Below are 17008 nucleotides of genomic sequence, written 5' to 3'. Positions count from 1 at the left end.
AAGTATAACTTATTTAATAACCCGCTTCAAGTCAGCCCTGGAAAAAGGGGTGCGTCTATTTGAATCTAAAATGTGATACTTTAAAGATCTTGAAGTGGATAAACTTGGGTAAGAGTTAGAATGTAGTCAAAATTAAGAAGTACATAACTGCTGGCTGTCTTCTGACCTTTTGCTTATGTATATAGATCCGTACAAACGTACAAATGTACAAACTACAAACGGATTCGGCTTGAAGCTCAAAGCTAAAAACTTGGAGCTTTGACCACTGATAGCGTGTTTCTCCACTTTTATGTTCACCTTCAACGCGGCTTTGAAGAACTCGCAAAAAGTCACCAATCTACTGAATACATGCGGATACATTTTCTATAGGGAACCGAAACTCTTCGATCATCGAGCGATATATTATATCAGGACGGTTCCGAGTTTTCGAGTAGCGCATCAGATCCAAGGCCAACATTCTGTGACCTATTGCCCAGCATGATGCACCCGGCGCGACAGGCGTATGTGGAGGAAGCGGAAGATGTAAGTTTGCATATCCCATGTCTTTTTCGTGCCGACGTTTGGTTAACATCTTTTCTTCGTTAGGATCGTGGTATGACCTTAGACGAGGTTCCCGTAGATCGCGACTATGACATCCCCTCGGCAGCTGCTGGCATTGCGCCGGAGAAAGCATCAGCCATATTGTCCCAGTTTGAGCGCAAGAGGCGAGCAGCAACAATGGCAGTACCTACAGATGATGGCCGAGTACGTGCTAGGCTACGGGAACTTGGGGAACCTATCACACTTTTCGGCGAAGGCCCGGCAGACCGACGAGATAGATTAAGGGAACTCTTGACTCTACAGGCGGAACAAGCACCTACAGAATCACCAGATGTTGCTATGGAAGATGCGCCAGAAGAGGACCAGGAAGATCAAGAAGAGGAATTCTACACCACCGGTAGCGATGAATTGTTACGAGCGCGGCAAGATATTGCCCGCTTCTCCCTGCCACGGGCGAAACAAAGGCTATCTTTTCAAAAACAGGAAGCATCTATACCTTTACGAACGCACGTCAAATTCCGCAAAGAGATCAAGGAGCGCCTACAAGCATTCGAATTGCAAGGCAGCCAGACCGCAGGAGATAGGAATGTCAGTATGACGAGAATATCGCCTAATGGCGAGCTTGTTGCCGCAGGAAATTGGGGTGGCTCCATAAAGCTGATCGGAATACCGACGTTGGAGGAGAAGATGACGCTACGGGGACATACCAACAGAGTTAGTGGTATCTCGTGGTTTCCTGGCGCAACCCTTGCCGAAAATAATGTTTCGCCAGAATCGGTTAATCTAGCTTCAGGAGGAGCTGAGGGCCAGGTAAACCTTTGGTCTTTAAACAAGGACACGCCGCTCTCAACACTAGAAGGACACGGTCAACGAGTATGTCGAGTCGAGTTTCACCCTTCAGGGCGGTATCTCGCTTCAGCATCAGAAGACACTACGTGGCGCCTATGGGATGTCGAGTCGACAACGGAGTTATTACTACAGGAAGGCCACTCGAGGGGTGTCTTCGCTATCAGCTTTAATTCTGACGGTTCGCTACTAGCTAGTGCAGGTTTGGATAGCATCGGCAGAATATGGGACCTAAGGTCTGGAAGAACAGTCATGATTCTAGATGGACATGGAGACGGGCATATCAAACCTATCCATGGCATCGATTGGGGCTCAGATGGTTATCGAGTTTTGACCGGGTCGGCAGACGGCTGGATCAAATGCTGGGACGTAAGGAAAGTCCAGAGGACCGGCGGTATTGGAGCTCATACCAGTGCAGTTTCGGACCTTAGATGGTACAAAGGGTTAGATGATCCTATCCTAGGTACCCCTCCAGGCCTCGACGAGAAGGGAAACCAACTCCCTAAGAAGTCGGGCACGTTTTTCGTTTCTAGCGGATTTGACCGTAAGGTTAATGTCTTTTCTGCCGACGACTGGACTCTCATACAGACCTTGGAAGGACATACTGGGCCGGTTTCGAGTGTAGATATTAGCAGAGATGCGAGATGGATTGTCAGTGGTGGACACGATAGAACAGTTAAGTTGTGGGGTCGAAATGATGGAGAGAGAATTTAGTAAATTGTATTAGGGGAATTGTTGAGGACGAAAGGGAAATACAAGTGAAGCTCGGAAGATACCCAATAAAAATGATCTTGTTGTATAGAGGAGAAAGATCGAGATGGTGAATTAGAGCAAGATATTACAGTGTGAATATACTGTATATAAAGTATACTGTTACTGTATCAGGTATTAACCTCAGAAATGTGTAGGAGGTACCTGCCTCATATCAAGGATTAGTTAGACCCACGCCTATGGGTTCAGTGATGAATCCGATAGAGAAGCAAGGGCGATCTGATAGCAACCATTTAGATTACCATTTCCATCTTACCATCCTACCATCCAACTAGTTCTTTGTAGTAGTTATTTCTTTTACTTCTACATACCTATCTACCTACCTACCTAGGTATCTAACAGAATCTCAACTTTAACGAAAATAATCCAATAAGAAACTACAGAAGAGATGTTTTCGTTAATTAACTCTACTTAAAAAAAGGGTTCCTTTAGGCGACTTACCTAAGGTTTGAATCGCCGTGGGAACTTTGAAGCTTGCAATTGCTTCGCTCAACTCCCCACAACCCACAGGCCACGGGCCACAACGCAATGGCGAGCATCGATCGATACCGACCTCCTCAACGGGAATCATATCAATTTCCACCTGCACCTTCTAGCAAAACCAGTCTTAATAGTTCTTCAAAGTCGCCATCTAGAAGACGCGACATCCCTCCCCCGGCTCCTTCACCACCTACGAACTCGTCGCGCACATCCCCTCCGAGACCACAGTCGCGACGAAGCGCGCCATCTCCTACCCGCTCAGCAACTAGGACACCCCTCACCATGCCAAATCAATGGTATTTTAGCCAGGACGAGGTCCTCAGCAGCCCTAGCATCTTGGATGGATTGTCGCCACAAGAGGAGAGGTTAAGGCGAGCAAAAGGCGTCAACTTTATATACCAAGCTGGCATTCTGCTCGAACTTCCTCAGACTACACTCTACGTTGCCGGCGTGTTCTTTCACCGATTCTTCATGAGATGCAGCATGGTTGAGGAAAAACACGGGATACACCACTATGTGAGTCTACCAATAAACCAAGCCAAACCATCAGTCCAAAAAGACATAACTAATCGTGTCTGGTACAGAACATCGCTGCGACTGCGCTTTTCCTAGCGAACAAGACGGAAGAGAACTGCCGCAAGACCAAAGACATTATTATCGCAGTTGCAAAAGTCGCACAGAAGAATGTTAAGCTCATCGTAGATGAGCAATCTAAAGAATACTGGAGATGGCGTGACAGTATCCTCATGTTTGAGGAGGTTATGCTGGAGAACTTAACCTTCGACCTCATGATTGAAAGCCCGCACTTTAAGTTATACGACTTCCTTGGTCAACTACAGTCGATCCACAATAAGAACCTGCGACATGCCGCTTGGGCCTTCTTAAACGACTCATGCCTAACTACGCTGCCACTCCTCATGGACGCGCGCGATATCGCCATCGCAGCTATCTTCTTCTCCAGCGTTTTCACTGGGGAGCGGATAGAAGACGTGAACGGTGAGGCATGGTGGAAGGCGCTAAATGGCAACGAGGATAACTGTGCGAAGGCAATACTTGTTCTCAAAGACTTCTACATCGAGAACCCCCTACGCAAGCAGGAGAATCCATATTCGCAGTCTCCTGTCTTTATCCTCGATAGTACTCGAAGAAGAGGCGAGGACATCGATATACGTTCAACTAATGGCACTCCTAGAACCGATAGTGCTACTCAGAGCCCCAGGGGCAAAGTTAGCAGTGTTGACGAAGCAGCAGCAGAAAGAGAAATCGACGCGGCTGCTGCCGAGTCCGCCTCCCAGGCTGCCCCGGGTGATTCAGACGTCGTCTTAAAAGAAGCAGCGAATAATCCTGGTACCCACCCAGGGACTAATGGTACTAAGCGGAAAGAAGTCGAATCGCTCGCATCAGAGAGCCGGGACCCGAAACGGCAACGTCTTAGCTCGGATGACGACGAGGGTGAGGTGTATGAATAGGGAACTGCATCATCCCAGGACGACGAGTCGGAAGGGGATAATCAAGGGGAAGAGGAACGACCTAAGTTTGAGTCCGAGTCCGAGTTTGAGCCTGAGCCTGAGCCTGTGGCCTTGGGTGTAGGTGAATCCGACTCAGGATATGCAGCATCGGACGATGAATAACGTTTAAAACGCTTTTTACGCGTTTTCGAGTATCGTGGAACCCAGATATTTTCCAAGTTACTATATCACGAAACAAGCCTACCTATTCCGGTTCAGATTTCTACATTTGGATAGCCGGCGCGATTTCGATCTCTACTACTACTACTACTACCAAACCTGTAATATGATTTACGCACTGGTTAAGGTTATAGGGGTAAATCTGCCGGACTAAGGGAGCAAAAGGCAATACGTTCGGAAATACCTGGTTTGGGTCTTTTTTTCCTTGTTTCCTACACGAGCCTTAAGGCTGCATGCGGCGTTCTCGGCTCAAGGGCAACAGCGGAGTTAATCGCGGCACATTCTGACTTCTCTCGAGGCGAGGGGGCGGCGCGGTGCCGTTTTATTTTCTTCTAGGTTAGGTCTGCAATACCTCTGTTACATTACGTTCTACGGTCAGGTTGTTGTACAGTAGAATGGCATAGGTGCATTGCATTGTGAGGGTGTGAGGGGGTTTGTAGCAGAGGTATCTATCTCCTTAGGGGGGGAGGGTGGCTAAGTGATACCGGGCTTTTTGATAGGCTTCGAGCTATTGAATGCATAAGTCATAATTGTCATATTTCATCTTGTTCGAATGCTTGAGTTTATTAATGCTATGCTTACCATGAGTTCGATTATAGAGCACCATCCGCCATAATGGGTATCGATTCCTTCCGAAAAATGTACATATGTCTATCCTGTCTATCCGTCTTAGACCGCCCAAATGTTCAAGTAAATCGCACGACGCCGCCTTTCCCTCCACGCTGACTCTTAATCTCGTCCATATAGTCAATGACGTCGATCCAGTTACCTATCTCGTTAAGACGTATGCGTTCCTTCTTTGACAGTAGGGCGGCGTTGCGGTCGGGGCCGAAGCCCGGCCCGCACATCTCGTTTAGATGATGTATCGCTAGTTTAAGGGGCAGCGGCGCTCGTGCCACGTTGTTCATGAACACGTCGACGGCCTCCCAGGGACAGGCGTCGTACCCGGCGAAGAGCGCCGGGTTTGCGAGGAGTGCGCGCGCGGACATGAGGCCGGATAGGTTGGGTAAGTTGAGTTTAGGCTTGGAGTTGTTGCCAGTGGTATCGGAGGACGGATCGTTAGAGGTGGTGAATGTGGGCTGGGGGTCTAGGAGGTGAGAAGTATATGGGAGCGTAGACAAGGTGAAGACGTCGCCGGATACGAGGATTGGCAGTTTCGTGCCGAACATAGAGGTGAGCGTCTCGAGTGCCTCGACGTTAATAGGGATACTGCTAGGGGTGTTGCGCGTGCGCGGATGAATGGTGAGCCAGTCGATGTTCCGGTGGTGCTCGTCGCCCAGGACGGTAGTGATGAAGTCTACCGTCTGTCGCAGGTCCTTATGTACTCGAATCTTAACGCTGACGCTACGGCCCACGCGACCGTTAACATCGGAATCGGCACCGGCGAAACTATCTACATCCCACCCGTCGCGCGCAAGCCGCTCCCTCGTCGCAACCACCATATCGCGCACCAGCTCGCGGCGGCCCATCAGCGCAGCACCCAGGGTCTCGGCGCAAGCCCAGCTCTGGGGACACCCGCAGTTGAGGTCGACACCGTTGACGAAGGGGGCAGCGAGGGAGGCGGCGCGCGACAGCTCGACGGGGTCGTTGGCGCCGAACTGGGCTATGGTCGGGACCTCTTCGTGCGCGCGGGTCGACGAGACGGTCAGGTCGCTGTCGCGCGCCACGCGGCTCCGGTTGAACTCCTTGGCTAGGATCATGGGCGTCCAGCATAGGTCTGTGCCGAAGTGGTGCACCGTCTGCCGGAAGGCGAGCTTGCTGTACCGGACCATGGGCGCGCAGGCGTATAGGAGTCGTTTCTGGGATCTGGCTGCGTCGAAGAGCTTGAGGGGGCTGGGGAGATGTGTTAGATAGGATATGGAAATACTAGACAAGATGGGCGTACTGGATCTTGGGCTGGAGGAGCTGAGCTCCGTTTTCTTTTAAGTCCATCTTGGTCACCTGCGTACGCGTTGGGATTTAAGGTGGAACATGTTGCGACAGATATACTTTGTGTACCTGTTATATCCCAATGGCGTTACTATTGTTTGGTGTGGACCTAATATGCTGAAGTCTAAAATTACATCATGCTGATATATGTTCTTGTAAGAGTTGAAATCTGAAGCTAAGAGGTAGTGTACAAGTTAAAAAGAGATATGATCTTGGTGGGGTAGCGGGATGGAGGGGTAGCAAACTTAAAAATATGCAATTAATGCAATTAAACCCTTGTAATAATTCTATATTGTAGATTTGGCCCCGCTATGATCAATAATTTCTACTTCTTGGAGGGGTTTTTCATTCATCACTTATAAGTGACGCTTAATTATTCCAATCTCCTATACCTTCTCTTACAATGGCAGTAAAGAATCCTATCATTGGTCTTCTAGGGGGTGGCCAGCTTGGGCGTATGCTCTGTGAAGCAGCCGGGCCCCTAGGAATACCTATTGCTATCCTCGACGCTGAGGATTGTCCGGCAAAACAGGTTAACCAGAATAGTCTCCACGTTACTGGATCTTTCAAGGACCCGGAGAAGATAAAGCTCCTCGCCTCCCGTGTTGACTTCCTCACGGTTGAGATCGAGCATGTGGAGACGGAAGTGCTAGAAGAAATAGCAACGAAAGGTGTAGAAGTACCTTCGCCTGATGGGAACGGTACAATATTGAAGAAAGTACCCGTGCATCCGTCATGGAAGACCATACGCCTAATCCAAGACAAGTATCAGCAGAAGGAGTACTTCGCTCAAAATGGTATCCCCGTCACTGAACAGATGGCTATAGAGTCCGGAGAGGGCAGAGCCGATTCTCTGGATGAGGCAGCTTGGAAGTATGGATTCCCTTTCATGTTAAAGGGTAGTAAAGGTTCGTACGATGGCCGTGGAAACTTCAAGGTCAGCGGTCCGGAAGACTTGAAGGATATCTCAGAGCAGATGGGAGACCAGCCGCTATATGCGGAAAAGTGGGTGCCTTTCGAAATGGAACTCTCAGTCATGGTATTACGGACAGAGGATGACAACGGCAAGTTAAAGCACGTTTATCCTTATCCAGTCGTCGAAACCATACACGAAGATAGCATATGCACCAAGGTGTTCTATCCGCCACGGGGCATACCGGAAGATGTCAACAAGCGAGCGCAAAAGGTAGCAAGCGATGTCGTAGCCAGCCTTTGGGGTCGAGGAGTCTTCGCTGTAGAGATGTTCTTACTCGCTGACGGCCAAATTCTGGTGAACGAAGTCGCTCCTCGCCCGCATAACTCTGGCCATTTTACTAGTATGTGTTTCCCACTCGTTATACACTCCTATCTTTCGCCTTTACATCCCATTGTAAGCTGGGGGCTCTTTAAGAACCCTTTATTAGCCTTACTCTCCTCCAGGGCTTTCCTAGCGAGTAGTTACTAATTATGAACCTTATAGTTGAGGCCGTACCTCAAATGTCGCAATATAAAGCTCAACTATACTCCATACTGGACCTTATCCCGCAGAAAGGCGCAAATCTCAGCGCGCGAGTGCCTTCTGCAATTATGCTCAACATTCTTGGCGGTGCTCAACCGACTTCTCACAATAGATTCGTGGAGCTTGCGGCGAGCGCATATGATGAATTTACAGATGTATACGTACATCTCTACGGGAAGGAATCGAAGCCGGGGCGGAAAATTGGTCATATAACCGCCACGGGGTTCTCATCCGTTGAACGTCTAGCTGAGACCATAGCCCCTCTCATCAGTATTATGGATGAGATTCGAGCTGAACGCATTGGCTCCAAGAACCCAGCGCAGACAAGAAAGCCACGAGCGAAACCCGTGCCTCTGGTCGCTGTAACTATGGGTTCCGATTCGGATTTGACCACTATGACAGCCGGTCTGAAGATTTTAGATGAGTTTAATGTGCCTTACGAAGTCCGTATTACATCGGCACATCGAACACCACATCATATGATGAAATTCGCGGCGGAAATGCTAAAATCCAGCTGTAAGGTTATCATTGCGGCAGCAGGTTAGTACCTAGAATTTTTCTCGTGTTTATTATAAACCACTCTCGATGTGTGAATCCTGCCTTGGTTGGCAGAACCAATGAGTATAACCCACATATTCATCATCCCCAGTTGTCCACCAAAACGACGAATAGGGTCTTTACTAATATTCGGAAACAGGGGGTGCTGCGCACTTGCCGGGTATGCTCGCGTCTGAAGTGCATATTCCAGTAATAGGCGTTCCTGTGAAGGCATCGGTGCTAGATGGTGTCGATAGTTTGCACAGCATCGTACAGATGCCAAGGGGCATACCCTGCGCTACAGTCGGAATCGGGAACTCGACCAACGCCGCGCTGCTCGCGATCCGGATTTTAGGTAGCGCGTACCCAGAATATGCGGAGCGTATGAAACGCTACCAGGACGATATGAAAAACGAGGTGCTAGCTAAGGACGAGAGGATACAATCTGTGGGCTGGCAGCAATATCTACAGGGGATGCAGAAAAAAAAAGAGCCACAGATTCCCTATGGCGGGCCTAGTGTGGATCACATAACCCCGTCGGTGTAAAATTCGCCCATAGTCGGATTTACGGGGAATATCATCAGTATATCTGTATATTACTACCTACCTCACATTATATTGGTACACACTTGTTTCATGTGATTACTACTTGGGCTATATACCTGAGACTCAGCTACTTACTGGGCTTCAAAACTCAGAGCAGAACCCAGAACGTTCTCGACCAATAAAGAATAACCTATGATGTTATAAATAATTAAACTAGGTATTCGATCCTCGTACATACGACCTGGATCACTTGAACGACAAGGAATCTAAGGAGAGTATTTTGCGTAATGATATATATTAAAATTACGTAATTATATTAAAGGTTTAAGTAAACTATAAGAACTAAGGTTATGGCTAAACCGTAGGGGATCTGTAGTATCACGTCTGTACGGATTACCCCACATGTATATAAAGCTAGATCCTCCCTCTCGTAACTTAGCCAATACATCATCAACATAGAATACAACACATATCGTGATATGTAGTCTCCAGTTCCCGCCAACCCGAGACCGGGCCCGGCATCCTTAACGCCAAACAAGTTGACATATGTACTCGAGCATTTGGGATGGACTCGTATCGATATATCTATAAGGCTGGTAAAAGGTTAATAGGGTCTTGATAAAATTAGGGCTGAATAATATTTGAGTAATAGGTTGATAGGCATGTAAAGGCACTGTATGTAATGATGAATAATCTGGCTCTCTTAAAGCCGCAAAGACCATCGTGGTGATGCCTCATACAGTAACTGCATGTGTCCAGGGTGTATGATCTTCGGGATGATTTATGTGACCAACTTGGCAAACTAGAACTCATTACGGAAGGTTAATATCTGCAAAAATGCGTGGTTTAATCAGCTCTCACTCTAGAGTACCTAAGGGGCTAGAATCGTCGGGATTTTGCGTGTGGAGGTATTGGAAAGCCGAGATGCTAAAGCCGTCCCGCAAAAACCGTGCCGTTGACGTGGTATGCGCGCGCTATCACTGCTACCATATTGCGCCAGGCATGATTCTATTCAATGTCCCGAAGACAGGTAGGTTTGATATAAAAGGCCTCGCCGCCGCGATGGCTGAACGAGATTTGAATCACATCGAACTCCCAAACCTTCACAGTTGACCTACAAGCTCCTGAGAGACTCATCGACGATCCCTAAAAGAAAGAACAGACGAAACAGCGAATATGCCTACGCTAGTTGGAAAAGAAGTCGGGCCTACGGGGTATGGGTTGATGGGCCTGACCTGGAGGACGGAACCTCTCTCGGACGAGAAGGCTTTCGAAGCGATGAAGGCCGCGCTGAAAAATGGGATGAACTTCTGGAACGGCGGCGAGTTCTACGGACCGCCCGAGGGAAATTCTCTCGTACTATTGGAGCGTTACTTCGCAAAGTACCCCGAAGACGCCGAAAAGGTCGTGCTTAGTATCAAAGGCGGCATGGACCCCCACGGACTTGGACCTGATGGTTCACCGGAGGGCACTCGTCGGTCTATCGACAACTGTATTGCCCAACTCAAGGGCCGCAAGAAGATCGACATCTTCGAGTTTGCGCGCCGTGACCCCAAAGTGCCTCTAAGTGTGACCTTTGGAGTTATCGAGAAGGAGTGTAAGTCCTCGACCCTTGTACACATTCAGAGTTCTTAAAAATATACTGATATGTACTAGACGTCCAAACGGGCAAGATCGGAGGTATCTCGCTTTCTGAGGTTAGGGCCGAGACGATCCACGAGGCTGTGAAGATAACGAAGATCGTGGGGGTTGAGGTCGAACTCTCACTGTAAGTGTATACTACCAAGATTACCAAGATGTTCCGCAAAAACGTAACAAAACCGGTGAGCTAACGGACCCGTGAAGATTCAGTAGGGAGGTTCTCGACAACGGTGTAGCCGACGCGTGCGCACAGTACGACATCCCGCTGATCGCTTACTCTCCCATTGGCCGAGGTTTCTTGACGGGCCAAATAAAGTCGCTAGATGATGTGAAGCCGGAGCTCCGGTCCTGGCCGTGGTTCCAGCCGGGCAACTTCGAGGTCAACCTGCAGCTGGCATCACAGGTCGAGGAGCTGGCCAAGAAGAAGGGTGTAACTCCAGCCCAGCTAGCTATCAGCTGGACCATACGCGTATCATCCTGGCGCAAAGGCGCTCCTAAGACCATCATCCCGATCCCCGGTGCCACGACGGCGGCCCGTGTCGACGAGAACGCCGTACAAGTGGATATCTCGGACGAGGAGATGGCTCAGATCGATACTACGCTCTCTAAATTCAAGCCTAGCGGTGGCCGGTACCCAGACGTTATCCCTGTTAACACGTAAATCCAGAAGGATAGGATTGAATGGGATTTGGAACCTTGATGGTATTGTTGCTTATGTTAGATACCGTTGTTTGCAACGTCAAACGCCAAATGACAAACACCGCTCCGTCACATATTATATTGGTTATCAGATGTTTGTACATGCCTACCTCTCCATATAGACCATAATAACAACTGTACTTCCAAAGATCTAACAAAGGCCACACTGGCCGTGATCTAGTAGTGTATTCAACTTGTACATTTACCCCTGTGTATCAATGTTCGAGTAGATTGACTTTAGATGCAAGGGTTCGATTCCCTTGGTGGCTACATTTTTTCTTCTTATTCTTTCTTTCCCCCTACTATTTTGTTCACGTTCGTTGCTATTGCACATCTTTGGAGAGCTTCCTAATAGTTTGTTTTATTGAAATAGAGATCTATATCTCCTAGGACCTAATCGCCACTTGGGTTGACTTATGCTGCGTACATATATCTCCAATTTCTCGCCTTGTAATAGCTCAACGCCCTTAGAGGCCTATTTTCATGGTTAGTTTACTAACGTTATAAGAATAAGACTCATACGTTGACGGACACCACTATCAGGCAAGAAAGTCTCCACAGATTAGCAAGCCTGGAGAGGCTGCTCTTAAGCATTGCAGAATTCTTGGTATTGCTCATCACTTAGTGATTAAGGAAAGAGGTGAAATCAGATGACTGTAAGAATGCACTTACATTAAGAGGAATGCGAGTTGGTAGTTGGTGAGTATCCTAGATATGGAAGTTAGATCAATATACTCGTCGATGACGAACCATTAAAAGGAGCCAACGCGACAATATTGCTCTGTTTGCTCTCTCTGCTACCTGAACTGGCATGGAACCTGGCATGTTCTACATATCAAGCAGATCATAGTAGATTATGACTTGTTTAAGTCGCTGGCAGAAGGAACTCATACAAAAATCATGAGAAGAGGTTGAACTTGGAGCTATGTGAAAAGTGCTGTGAAAATTGCTGTGAAATGAAAATTCCCATGGTCAAGTAAATATGGGGCTCATTAGGTAGTTTGGCTCCACAGGCCAATGAGCAACCTCGGAAATTTATCATAACTCCTCTTTTAAAGCGATATCCACTTAATGTACTTTACCTGTTTATGGAATAGCGCAGGTTTGCATCTCCACTCTCCACTCGTAAAACATGAAAAACGGTGCAAATGTCGAGTCGCGAAAAGGCAAAAGAGCCTTGAACCAATCTTGCCTTTATTGGTGCGATATTATTAGTAGTGCGTTCGAGCGGTCCGTCCCAATGCGTCGGGAGTTCCGCCGGTTTCCATTCTAGGCTTCTTTCCAATGCCTGCATCTTCTACAGATTAGGTCCCATTGATAAACAGCAATGCGAGATGGGCATTGTCAATAGTGTAGATTGATCACCATAATGTTGATGATCTATCTCGTGAACCTTGTTGTCGCACATCTTTTCTATCTGCATAAGGTATGTGACAGTAGCCCCCTTATTACATAGTAGAATATAGTAACTGTACGTGCCAGATTATAGATTACTTGCATATAGCATGCCGCATTGAAACGTGACAAGGGGTCAATAGCATACCTCTTCGTCCTATTGCACGTCTGTTTCCTACCCCTTATTCACAATCACAGCATCACGGGAATTTTTGCAACTTATGAGGATCCTAGCTTGCTGCGTGCTTGAATGTAGAAGCTCGTTCTTTGGGCTGATGGAATGAATAAACCCGGTTTATTCATTTTGCTATGCATGGAGCTTTTACCGAGCACACTTTAGCCTACATACCTTAGGTACCTACCTAGGAGGTACCTAATCTTTGGTGTCCTTTTTTCTCTATTTGAATGCGAAGATCTGGCAATCCAAAGCCGGCAGGTGTAATGCCGGCTTACGCTAACAAAATTTAGGGTCTGGGTGATCTAAGAACTAAAAGGAGGCTTCGTCATTTCAGGTGTCTCCACCGTGTTAGACAGCCAATTAATTAACTAGGATCCAGAGCTAGCTTGGCTTCTGTCTGGTCAGGTACGGGCAGCATTGAGCATCCAATTAAAGTAGTTGCGCTAATATACGTGAAGTAGATCCAATACAATTATACACCCACAGTACCTACCAGGTTGAACCCAATAGCCAGCCTCGCGCTCCTTTGCCTGCTTTGCCTGCAGTCCGAATTACAATTACCCTCCAAGACAGACACCCGACGAGAACGCCGGTGTGACCACGATTTTGATCAGGGAAGAGGACATTCGAATCGATCGACATCGACATCGACATCGACATCACTATCGCCATCACCATCGCCATTACCATCGCTATCGGCGTACTTCGAACTCGGGGTGAAGAACACAGCAGTTAATACTTCTGGATATTGGGATTGGAAAGAATATTGATATTGGCTTTTTCTATCATTTCCGCTATGATAATCCTTGGTATTCGTCAAGCCGCCGCCTTCGAATACTCTTGACGGCATCTGTGCCTAAGGTTTCGCGGGTTCGCAATTACTTGTCTGAACGAACCTTACTCTGTCCGAATTGGCTTACATGTGATTCGATACCCGTCGCAACCTAATATCGCTTTGATTTACTCTCGAGTCCTACAAAATTACGAATTTGCACAGGCTCTTTTGCTCTTTGGGGTACTTTGGATACACCGGTATCAACCTAATTGATACGCTCGCATCTGCCCGCGAAAGGCGGTGCGGCTAATTGCAGTCTGCAGGTTGTCTTAATCTGTTACCTGCTTCTACTAGACTCTAGTCATCATCACCTCGCAGAGGGTTTTTTTTTGTTTGCGAATACCCTTCGTCGGTGTCCTGCGCGAACGACAAACTTCTACGATATCTAATATAATAATTAACCGGCCTCATGTCGCCAACGCGAATAGTTACTACTCCGCCAGCCCAGGCCCAGGCCTCGGGATCGGGATCCGGCTCCATGTCTTATCCGCCTCTGCCGGCGTCGCCTACGCTGACGAACCCAGATATGATATTACCAGATTACGAAGATACCTACTCTTCCCCAGATAGATCACAGTCGCCTTTGACTATGTGGAAGAATACACAAATTGCCAGTATGAGCTTTGATCTTACTCCTCAAGCCTTCACAGGGCCCGTCACCCCTACTACCCCCATCATATACGGAAACGGGACGATGCTTTCGGATATTGGTGAGGTTACAGAGGTTGAGAGTACCTGTCCTCCGAATAAGACACGATCCGGGTCTACGCGTAGTGGCGATTCGATACAACCGGCATCCATGATGCATTACGAGACGCTGAAGAAGAAGGATTCGAAACTTTCTCGCGATAGGCGAGCATCAATGGACTCGACAAGTACCATTACCACCCACGAGCAAGCTGCATTATTTGCCGACTTTGACGATACTGTCAGTGTCGATGACAGCAACTTTCAAGGTGATGACGAAGAAAGTGTTGCCGATTCGTTCATCGACGATGCATCTGTTCAGGGACATGTCTTACCAAGTAGTGAGGTCCGGGCTAGAATTGGAGAAGAGCGCTACTCAACTGCGCTGAGTCGAAGAGCGGAGCAGATTTTAGCAAATGCCAAACGACGATTGACGGTAAGTAGCCTTGAATTATAGTTGATCTTCTTGTTTATCTGACGCATAATAGACCATGGAAGGAAATTTGAACCGGGCACGAACCCTGCACTCCCCTACCCTATCTACTGATTCAGGTTCAACAGCTTCACCCACCATGTCTCGGCCTACAACTGCACTCCACCGCGATCACGATTCCACTCGCCGCAAGAGTGGGCATGGCCACACGAGAATATCTAGCGAGAACAATATTCCTACCCTTCCGCTTGATGTGATTAAGCCAGGTGTATATGTGCCGAGATCTTCGAGTGCCTTGGGTGCAGCAGGTGGATATCGGCCACCTCTCCACAGCCCTCGTAGCGCGGATTACATCAATGAGGGTGCTAAAACATCTTTCTATGCTAAGGAGTCTATCCTCGAACCATTAAGCGAGGATGATGCCTCGCAAGAGGTGGATTCGTCAAGACCGAGTTTGGAGAATTCGAGATTGGATACATTTCTAAGTCCGACTTTTGGGTCTTACACTGACAAGGGGCTAAGAAGATCTGCGTCAACAGCACAAATGCGAGATCTAAAAGACCAGATGAAAGATCTCAAAGGAAGACTGTCCACGCTAAGGGACCAAGCCCGAGCGGATAGCTTAAAGCGTCAAAGTAACCAAAACCTGCGAACACCTAGTCCTTTCACGCACGCTCGGGTTGACCAGTGGTATGCTGACACGGCACAATATGAGGACGACAGTCCTATTCATAGCGGTTATCAGTCGCAGCAATCGAATGATGATGTTTCAAGTATCGATGTTAACGAGGGGCGTTTGGCGGCGAAACGTGTGATACTTGAAACTGATGAGCAGGTCCCGAAGGATATCTCCACGGAGGAAATCGTTCCAGTGCAGTCAAAGGGCATTGAAAGTAGTTCTCATTCACCTGAAAATGACGACCCATCAATAATTAACCAAGTAGAGGATGACTTTGATATGAAAACAGAGGATGGTTACGATGACAGTGATGGGACAGAGAAAGGCGAGGAGCAGCAGGAACAAGTGGAGCTAGAAGAGAACCACGAACAGGACCTGGTAGATGATAGTGCAAGCGAGAGTGGCGCGTCTTCGTATTACGATTCCGTCCAAAACCAGGTTTCTCATGAGGATCGCGAGGATGCTTTCGACTATGAGCATTTCTTCCTGCACAGCGCAATGGGTAGTATGAGCCGAAGTAGGTTGAGAAGCAAGGGCAGCCGCGAGAGTTTTAGCTCCGAAGACTCGGTAGAGACGACCCGAGGACCAGTTGCATCCACCAACATGACATCTTCCAGTAAGATAGGAAGGCATTCTCGCAGAGGCAGTACCGGCTCGATCTCATCCGTAGACTCGTTTGCAACAGCTACAGAGGGTCGGAGTACGAGGACAGAACATTTTGTGGAGGTCTACAGTGAGTACGGCGTCATAGTACCCAAACGTGCCCGAACGCATACGCCAGATACGGCAAAACGAGCTGGCTTTTCCACCGAGACGAGCGATTCTAGTTCCGATAAGAGTCGATTTAGACACTCCGATATCCGACGACCGCAGAGTAGCGCGGCAGCATTCATGCATCGTCCTTCGGTATCGTCGTTAGACTCGAATAAGACACATAGGAGCTTCCCTTTGGTGAATAAGCCGAATGTTAAAGGTGGCATGTTAACGCCACGAGAATCACCGGACCGGGAGTTGGAGCAAATCTCGGAAGTTATTCTGAACGAGAGTGCCTCCAGCAGCCAGAGCGGAGATAGTAGAGCAACTCCGATTGAGATGCTACAAAAAGACGATCGAATACTTGTTGAACGTCTGGTTGCCAGCCTTGGCCGATGTGTTCTCGGTTTGGCCGAATCCGGCCGCGGTACAGCTGAGTATCGGGCGTACCGGAGGAAAATAGAGGTGGCGAGACGAGCTTTGGAGGGTTTGGACGGATCCGCGTAATACTTAATGCACATCTGATCAGGCGTTTGCGAATTATACCATTTGATAGGCGCACCGTGTTCATCGAGCGAGGCTGCGAGAGCTTTTCCTTTTTTATTCCCCTTTTTAGGACATAATGCTTTGGTACTTGTGTCTTTTATTGTCAAGGAGTTCATCATATGGATTACGATTATGAGGAAGAGGAAAAAGAAGACTCTTTTCTACATTATAGTACTCTTTGATCCATATGGCCCATGGATTAATTTTTAGGAGAGTTCATCGGGTTAGTCACAGTAGCGATGGCTTTTACATAGCATAACTCTTCGATACCCTCGGCCGATATGTAGCCGTTTTATTTATAGCTATTGCTTAAAAGTTATAGTCCGT

General features: G+C 48.0%; 6 protein-coding genes across 6 annotated transcripts; 5 read left to right on the top strand and 1 right to left on the bottom strand.

Moving 5' to 3' along the window:
- The first annotated feature begins 211 nt into the window (after nucleotides 1–211).
- Nucleotides 212–2317, top strand: F4817DRAFT_327487 (WD40 repeat-like protein). Its single transcript, XM_049302041.1, has 2 exons — nucleotides 212–522; nucleotides 586–2317. Exons 1-2 carry the CDS (start codon nucleotides 478–480, stop codon nucleotides 2098–2100), a joined length of 1560 nt encoding a protein of 519 aa, XP_049162075.1. The 5' UTR covers nucleotides 212–477; the 3' UTR covers nucleotides 2101–2317.
- Nucleotides 2318–2559: 242 nt separating this feature from the next.
- Nucleotides 2560–4847, top strand: F4817DRAFT_258946 (cyclin-like protein). The gene is made up of 2 exons (XM_049299256.1): nucleotides 2560–3153; nucleotides 3222–4847. The coding sequence occupies exons 1-2, from the start codon at nucleotides 2686–2688 to the stop codon at nucleotides 4104–4106; spliced, it is 1353 nt and encodes a 450-aa protein (XP_049162074.1). The 5' UTR covers nucleotides 2560–2685; the 3' UTR covers nucleotides 4107–4847.
- Nucleotides 4848–4907: 60 nt separating this feature from the next.
- F4817DRAFT_327478 (FMN-linked oxidoreductase) lies at nucleotides 4908–6471 on the bottom strand. The gene is made up of 2 exons (XM_049302040.1): nucleotides 6211–6471; nucleotides 4908–6158 (listed from the first exon to the last, which is right to left on the bottom strand). The coding sequence occupies exons 1-2, from the start codon at nucleotides 6255–6257 to the stop codon at nucleotides 5012–5014; spliced, it is 1194 nt and encodes a 397-aa protein (XP_049162073.1). The 5' UTR covers nucleotides 6258–6471; the 3' UTR covers nucleotides 4908–5011.
- A 77-nt stretch (nucleotides 6472–6548) lies between these two features.
- F4817DRAFT_327472 (Phosphoribosylaminoimidazole carboxylase) lies at nucleotides 6549–9064 on the top strand. Its single transcript, XM_049302039.1, has 3 exons — nucleotides 6549–7570; nucleotides 7714–8292; nucleotides 8450–9064. The coding sequence occupies exons 1-3, from the start codon at nucleotides 6658–6660 to the stop codon at nucleotides 8833–8835; spliced, it is 1878 nt and encodes a 625-aa protein (XP_049162072.1). The 5' UTR covers nucleotides 6549–6657; the 3' UTR covers nucleotides 8836–9064.
- A 947-nt stretch (nucleotides 9065–10011) lies between these two features.
- F4817DRAFT_356648 (putative aldo/keto reductase) lies at nucleotides 10012–11137 on the top strand (the record flags this gene model as incomplete). Its single annotated transcript, XM_049305816.1, has 3 exons — nucleotides 10012–10432; nucleotides 10492–10603; nucleotides 10681–11137. 3 exons carry the CDS (start codon nucleotides 10012–10014, stop codon nucleotides 11135–11137), a joined length of 990 nt encoding a protein of 329 aa, XP_049162071.1.
- Nucleotides 11138–14061: 2924 nt separating this feature from the next.
- Nucleotides 14062–16642, top strand: F4817DRAFT_356647 (uncharacterized protein; the record flags this gene model as incomplete). The annotated part of the gene is made up of 2 exons (XM_049305815.1): nucleotides 14062–14706; nucleotides 14759–16642. The coding sequence occupies 2 exons, from the start codon at nucleotides 14062–14064 to the stop codon at nucleotides 16640–16642; spliced, it is 2529 nt and encodes an 842-aa protein (XP_049162070.1).
- Between the last annotated feature and the right edge of the window lie 366 nt (nucleotides 16643–17008).

The sequence above is a fragment of the Daldinia loculata genome (genome assembly GCF_022478755.1).
Source record: "Daldinia loculata strain CBS 113971 unplaced genomic scaffold F4817scaffold_7, whole genome shotgun sequence".
NCBI lineage: Eukaryota > Fungi > Ascomycota > Sordariomycetes > Xylariales > Hypoxylaceae > Daldinia > Daldinia loculata.
The sequence above is the reverse complement of the archived record's forward strand: the minus strand, read 5'-3'. Positions and strand labels throughout refer to the sequence as shown.

Bases quoted from the DNA above. Each gene is read 5' to 3' on its own strand.
- F4817DRAFT_327472 (XM_049302039.1), top strand. From the start codon at position 6,658: ATGGCAGTAAAGAATCCTATCATTGGTCTTCTAGGGGGTGGCCAGCTT. The intron at 7,571-7,713 runs GTATGTGTTTCC...TGAACCTTATAG, and splicing joins TAACTCTGGCCATTTTACTA to TTGAGGCCGTACCTCAAATG. The intron at 8,293-8,449 runs GTTAGTACCTAG...ATTCGGAAACAG, and splicing joins GGTTATCATTGCGGCAGCAG to GGGGTGCTGCGCACTTGCCG.
- F4817DRAFT_327478 (XM_049302040.1), bottom strand. From the start codon at position 6,257: ATGGACTTAAAAGAAAACGGAGCTCAGCTCCTCCAGCCCAAGATCCA. The intron at 6,159-6,210 runs GTACGCCCATCT...ACATCTCCCCAG, and splicing joins CTCCTCCAGCCCAAGATCCA to CCCCCTCAAGCTCTTCGACG.
- F4817DRAFT_258946 (XM_049299256.1), top strand. From the start codon at position 2,686: ATGGCGAGCATCGATCGATACCGACCTCCTCAACGGGAATCATATCAA. The intron at 3,154-3,221 runs GTGAGTCTACCA...TGTCTGGTACAG, and splicing joins AACACGGGATACACCACTAT to AACATCGCTGCGACTGCGCT.
- F4817DRAFT_327487 (XM_049302041.1), top strand. From the start codon at position 478: ATGATGCACCCGGCGCGACAGGCGTATGTGGAGGAAGCGGAAGAT. The intron at 523-585 runs GTAAGTTTGCAT...TTTCTTCGTTAG, and splicing joins ATGTGGAGGAAGCGGAAGAT to GATCGTGGTATGACCTTAGA.